This window comes from Trichechus manatus, unplaced genomic scaffold (assembly GCF_000243295.1).
Source record: "Trichechus manatus latirostris isolate Lorelei unplaced genomic scaffold, TriManLat1.0 scaffold00323, whole genome shotgun sequence".
Classification (NCBI taxonomy): Eukaryota; Metazoa; Chordata; class Mammalia; order Sirenia; family Trichechidae; genus Trichechus; species Trichechus manatus.
Genome location: NW_004444259.1, coordinates 723,357 through 730,336, shown reverse-complemented (window position 1 = coordinate 730,336; position 6,980 = coordinate 723,357). Strand labels below are relative to the sequence as shown.

Sequence of the window (6,980 nt, the reverse complement as noted above, 5' to 3'; positions counted from 1 at the left end):
GACTCCTCAGAGTGACCCTCCTGGCCCCACTTCTCTGTAAGAGTTGTGGCATGGTTACTGTCTCCGCCGCTCGCTGCGACATTTTTCAGTTTGATGATTTCCTTTTGGTTCTTTTTTTATATCTTCTGTCTGTATCTTGAGATTTTCTATTTTTTCATTTATGTGAAGGGAATTTATAATTACTTGTTGAAGCCTTTTTATGATGGCTGCTTTAAAATCCTTGTCACATAATTCCAACATCTGGTTCATCTCAGTACTGGCATCTGTTGATTGTCTTTTCTCACCCAATTTGTGATTTTCCTGGTTATTGGTATAATGAATAATTTTCTGTTGTGTGGCTGGGGGTGGAGGGGAGTGAAGCATAGTGGTGACTAGCCAGGCCTCATTAAGTGTTGTTGCTGCTGGGTGAGGGTAGTGGCTCAGCTCACCTCTGAACCTGCTGACACTGCCCTGGCAGAGGAGTCAGAGCACCAGTTGCTTCCACCAGGTGTGGATGGCAGAGCAGCTCCTCACTCAGCCAGCTGATACCACCTGATGGGAAAATAGCATAGCCGCCTGCTTCTGCCAGGCGGGCAGTGGAAGACCACTTACCCACTCAGCCTCATTGACATAGCCTGAGAAGGGAATTGGAGTGCCACTCACTTCCACTGGTTGGGGGATGGAGGGTTGGCTCTGCTGACACCGCCAGCTGGAGAAATGAGAGCATTGCCACCTTGTTCTGCAGGGCAGAATTGTAGGTGGACAGTCAGCTCCTCACTTGGCCCTGCTGAAACTGGGGGTGAGGGGATGTGTGTTTTCCAACGGTGTTTCCTTGGAGTAGGAGACAAAAAAGGTTTTCTGTTCTTTTAGGCCACCCTTTCCCAGGTCCGTTGGCTAGGGAGAACAGGTTTTTCTGGGAGCTTTTGGTGTCCCTCCCTTTTGGCAGTTCCCGTTGGAGGCTTTTGCAGCGCCTGTCCAAGATCTATGGAAGGAAACCAGGAAACTCACACCTGTGCCTTTCAAGTCCTGAGGTCTCTCAGCAGTCTGCCTTCTTTCCACCCTTGAGAGTTTTCCTGTGCTTGTTTGCTGTGTTCTGTCTACGGTTTATTAGTTGTTAGAGGCAGTACCTGGGAGGGATGGGGCAGTGTGGCCAGAACCACCAGCCCAATCTTTTAATTTCAACATACAAGACTCACCTGTGCTGTTGTGTGAACCATAGAGGGCCCTATGGGAGCCTCAAGGAAGAAGACAAGAGTCTTGATGTGGACTTGCTAAGGTCTGAAGCGGCTGCTGTGCTTTGTTACTAAACGTGCTACCCTTGCTGTTCTCACCACCCTATCCCCTTTTTAGAGAAATGGGACCATGTCGCCACCACCACAACCAGGAGGCCAGGAACGACCAGAGCTCCGGCAAATCCTGCAGGTAACATGACCGCTCTGAGGGCAGTAAGGGAGGACGCTGAGCTTCGCCCGGGCAGTGTTCATTCAGAGGTTGAAGCCTGTCTGTGCACAGCCAGCTACGGCCTCCATGTGAACATTGGGTTTACCATAATGCTGTATACCTGGCCGGTCCTTGTGTCTTCTGTGTTTGCTGTGAAAAGTCCTGCCTGGGAAAATTTCAGGGAGGAAAGTGCATTTGTCCTTCCTCCTCTTTCCACCCGCTTCCCTTTCTGAAATCAGGGGAGGTGTAATGTTTGAAGTTGTATGAAGCCCATCAAACCTTTCCTTTAGGCAGATGGAGCATTTTGGAATGGCATTATTTGAAAGTGTCATGTGTCAGTAGAGGACTTTAGAACTCTGCTTCTTTGCCACTCTTTAGTTGCTGTCGTCTTTCTCTAGATTTGCCATTTTACCAGTCAGACATCTTCACTGATGTGAATAAGAGCTTGGCCCCCACAGAGGGGAATTCGGTTATTGCTCCCATGCCGCAGCCTGTTTCCAGTGCCTTAGGGGCATTCTAGCGCATTCCAAGTGCCCTGCCTTGTAGTGAAGAGACAGTCGTGGCCCGAGAGAGTTCCTGCCCTCGTGTCATCACATTTCCACTCTCAAAGGGGTGGTTTGTGACCACATAGCCCCTGCTTGACTGTCCAGCTTACGGATTCTGTATAGCTGGTTTTGAGTCTTGGGTTAATAACCTGCAGTCAGTGAGTATCCTGTTAAAATGGTCTGAGTGCTGGCCTAGGCAAAACACACATGGGAATAGAAATTAGTTGAGAAACTGGGGACGTACTACAAAGGCAGAAAGCAGTAGCTTGCTCCATCCCATTGGTATTTTCATTATGGGGTCAGATTCCAATGTAAAGGTTGCTTTTAACTCATGGTTTGCACTGAGCAATGGAGTTCACGAGTATTGTTTTGCTTTTCGGGGAAGTCCTCTACCCAGTTGTTAACCAGTTGGCTCTTTCCTTTCTGTGTTGGGGCCCATTGAAGGTAATGGTTTTGACTTGGCTGATGCCTTGGATAATCGAGATGATGGCCGCAGGAAACCAAGTGCAGGAGGAGGAGGTGAGTCTTAGCTGGTGAGAACCACTAGCCAGCACTGCAGCTCCCTGGTGACGTTCTGTTTCGTAAGCACCACGGCCCTGACCTGGCAGAGCTGGGGCCAGTCAATGCCCGTAAGAATCCTAAGACAGCGGTTCTCAAACATTTGGTCTCAGGACTCCTTTATAGTCTTGAAAATAATTGAGGGTCTCAAGAGTTTTTGTTCATGTGGGTCATATCTATTTATCATATTAGAATTTAAATGGGAAAATATTAATTTTAAATGTACACATACATGTAAGTTACATGTATATAAATTACATATATGCATTTAAATTGCTCATTACATGTTAACATAAATGACATTTTTATGAGAAATGTTTGACAAGACAAACACAGAATTTAGTGAGAGGAGTGGTATTGTGGTACACTTTTGCAAATTTCTGTCATGTCTGCCTTAATGGAAGAGCTGGATTTGCACATCTGCTGAGCATTCGGTCAGTGTGATATGTTGTCATGGTTGAAGTATGGGAAGAAAACCTGGGCTTAGTTATGCAGTTGGAAAAGGGAGGAATATTCCAATAGACTTTCTACATCATTGTAGACATTCTTCTTGGATCTGACACCAAAATTTGACAAGTGGTTGTTCCTTACAGGTTAATTGCAGTGTGGAATGTGAAACCCTATCTGTGACCTTTCTGTACCCAGTCCCATTGAACCATTGGACTCTCTTGCCCTTTGAATGGATCTTATGCCCATTCATGGTTTTGCAACATCGTGCACTGGTCCTTTGGAAAATATTGGTGCCCCGAGTTGTGTTGAGCTTCCAAATTTCATTATACAGCATCCAAAATTCATATTTGTTAATATCATCACCAGTCTCCTGGGGCAAATCTTTATGTATTGGGAAGATTATGGTACCAAATACATGTTGTTCAAAATTTAAAATTTTCCTTGAGAGCTTCAATTTTATCATTGATAACAAATACCCTCAATCATATTTTTGAAGTGACAGGATAATTTCATTCATTTCAAGAAAATGTTTGCTGAATATTCACAACTGAATAACCAAAGTTTCTCTGACATTTAGTCTTTCAAATAAAATTGGTCTTCCATGAGAAAAGCAGCTAATACCACTCAGAACTGAACGATTGCAGAGGTGGTTTTCCTCATCGAGTCAACTATTAGACTTTGGTGTACAACAGAAATGCTTTAGCCCTCCGTCCCATTCCATCAGACAGAATGTTAAAAGCTTGTACTCAGGGTTGGGACGTAATAAAATGAGTAGTTTTCCTCTGCTTCCTTGTATTAATTTTGTATTGCTTCATAACGAATTACCATAAACATAGTGACTTAAAACAATCTCCGTTCATTCTTTCATTGTCTCCCTGGGTTGGGAGTGTGGGTCCCGTGTAGCTGGGTTGTTCTACTCAGGGTCTCTAACCAGGCTGAAATCCTGGTGTTAGCTGGGGTGGGTTCTCATCTGAGGTTCAAGGTTGTTTTCATTTCCTATGGCTGCTGTAACGAATTACCATGAACTTGGTTGCTTAAAAGAACTAAATTTATTATCTTAAAGTTGTTGAGGTCGCAAGTCTGGAATAAGCCTCACTGGGCTAAAATCAGTTTGTTGTAAGAGCTGTGTTCCTTCTGGAGGCTCTGGAGGGTATCTGTTTCTCGGACATTTCGAGTTGCTAGAGGGCTCATGGCCCCATCCTCCACCTTCCCTACTCTGACTCTGAAACTGCTGCCTCTCTCTTTGCCTTTAAAGGGCCCTATAGGGTCACTATGAGTCGGAATCGACTCAACAGCAATGGGTTGTTTTGGTTTGTGTTTACATCTAGCCCACTTGGATAATCCAGGACAATCTCAGCATCCTGAACTTAATTGCACCTGCAAAGTCCCTTTTCCCAAGTCAGGGTTTCGGTGATTAGAATGTTGGCATTTGGCGGGGGGGGGGGGCATTATTCTGCCTACCACAGAGGTTCTCTTCCAAGCTCACGTAATTGTTGGCAAAATTCATGCCCTTGCAGCTGTAGAACTCACGACCGCTTGCTTCTTCAAGGTCAGCAGGAAAGCAAGAAAGAGAGTAGCTGCTGCTTTGAGTGTCTGAGTTCAGGGAGGGGCCTAAGCCATCTTTTAAAGTGCTCAACTGATTAGGTCAGGCTCACCCAGTCTAATCTTCCTTTTGATGAAGTCAAGATCAAACTGATTGGGCACCTTAATTACATCCACAAGATGTAAGTTAATCCACTCCAGTGACATCCATCCTCTTCACAGGCCCCTCTCACATTCAAGTTGTGGGAATTATACAGGGGATGTACACCAGGGAGTGGGAATCTGCGGGCCATGTTAGAATTCTGCCTGCCACATTCATCAAGGACTTGCATTCTCTTTCAGCTGCAAGTGTGTGGCAGTGAAGAATCCTATGACTACTAGTACCGTTTGGTGCCGCTGCCTTGATTCATGCTCAGGCGCCAGCAGGTTTACCTACCATTGCTTTTGCACCAATAGTGAAAACGTCAATCCAGTGAAAGGGGCAAACAGCAGCTAAGGATAATTATGAAAATAACTTTGACCTCGCGGACACACAGGGATCCATCAAGTACACTTTGAGAACCACTGTCTTAGAAGAGGACTTTACATAGTTACGTTTCGTCAATAAGTTTTCTTTCCAGTCACTGATTCTCTTCAATATTAATGTGCAGTGAGCATGTGTTTGTGGGACTGGAGAAAGCAAGAAGGGCATTTTAGATGTATTTCTTTGTATCAGGCTATACCTTTACAGTTTTACTTCTGTAGACAGTAATAAATTTAGTTCAACTTTTGGGAGGACAATTTGGTAAAGTCTATCAAAATGGAAAATGTTCATACTCTCTGAAATGGGTTTGTGTTAAATGTACAGATCCATTTGGGGAGAGTTGACATCTTTACTATGTTGAGTCTTCCAGTCCATGAACACAGTATATCTCTCCATTCATTTAGAACTTCTTTGATTTCTTTCAGTAGCATCTTGCAATTTTTTACCGTGTAAGTCCTGTATGTGTGTCTTAGTTGTCCCGTGCTGCTATAACAGAAATACTACAAGTGGATGGCTTTAACAAACAAATTTATTCTCTCACAGTCTAGGAGGCTAGAAGTCAGAATTCAGGGCACCAGCTCCAGGGGAATGCTTTCTCTCTCAGCTCTGGGGGAAGGTCCTTGTCATTAATCTTCCCCCGGTCTAGGAGCTTCTCAGCATAGGTACCCCAGGTCCAAAGGATGCACTCTGCTCCCAGTACTTCTTTCTTGGTGGTATGAGGTCCCCTCTCTCTGCTTGCTTTTTTCTCCTTTTATCTCTTGTAAGATAAAAGGTGATGCAGGCCACACCCCAGGGAAACTCCCCTTACATTGGATCAGGGCTGTGACCTGAGTAAGGGTGTTATACAATCCCACCCTAATCCTCTTTAATATAACCTATTCCTGCCTCTTTAACTGCAGGCAGAGATAAGGATTTACAGCACATAGGGCAATTACATCAGATCACAAAATGGACGAATAACCACACAATACTGGGAATCATGGCCTAGCCAAGGTGACAGATCTATTTTGGGAACACAATTCAATCCATGACAACATGTTTCATAAGTGTATATATAAGCATTTCATTTTTTGGAACAATTATACCTTTCGGTTAGCAGCTGAGTGCTTAAACCACTGTGCCACTGTGGCTCCTGATATGTTTTTAGTTTCATATTCCATATATTTATTGTTATTATATACAGTTTGTATTTGTTGCTCTTGTATCCTGTACCTTACTGAACTCACTGATTCATTCTAGAAGTTTTTTTTTTTTTTTCTTTTTTTTTCTGTACTCCTTGGAATTTTCTACGTAGATAATCATGTCATTTGCAAATAGGGACAGTTTTATTTCTTCCTTTCCAATCTGTATGCCTTTTAATTCTTTTTCTTGTCTTATTGCAATGGTTAGAACTTCTAGTACTGTGTTAAGTAAGAGTAGTAAGAGTGGATGTCCTTGTCCTTTCCTTGATCTTAGAGGAAGGCATTCACTCTTTTACTGTTAAGTCTGATGATAATTGTAGATGTTTTCTAGATGCTCTTTATCAAATTGGGGTAGTTCCCCTGTGTTCCTAATTTGCTGAGAGTTGTTTTATATATATGTGTATATATATACACACACACACATACACATATATGTTGTTTCATTTATTTTCTATATTGCTTTCCTATTTTCAATTGCATTGATTCTACTCTTACATTTATTATTGCCTTCAGTTTTGCTTTTCTTTTTCTAGTTTTTTGAGATAGGAACTTGAATTATTGATTTGAGACCTTTCCTTACCTTTATTGTAAGTATACAGTGCTGTAAATTTCTCTCAGTGCTGCTTTAACTGCATCCCACATATTTTGTTCTTTTGTATTCTCATTTATATGTATTTTTAAATTTATTTTGAGACTGACACTTTGACTTTTTTTTTTTTTAGAATTGTATTGTTTAATTTCCAAGTGTTTAGAGATTTTCTT

The 6,980-nt window shown here is 42.8% G+C and overlaps 1 protein-coding gene across 1 annotated transcript in view; it reads left to right on the top strand.

Moving 5' to 3' along the window:
• CD99L2 (CD99 molecule like 2) overlaps positions 1-6,980 on the top strand; it is an 81,672-nt gene that overhangs the window by 47,813 nt on the left and 26,879 nt on the right. Inside the window, exons 3-4 of the mRNA XM_023725508.1 lie at positions 1,330-1,401; positions 2,409-2,483. Coding sequence (XP_023581276.1) covers positions 1,330-1,401; positions 2,409-2,483 — 147 coding nt within the window. The remainder of the gene's footprint in view (positions 1-1,329; positions 1,402-2,408; positions 2,484-6,980) is intronic.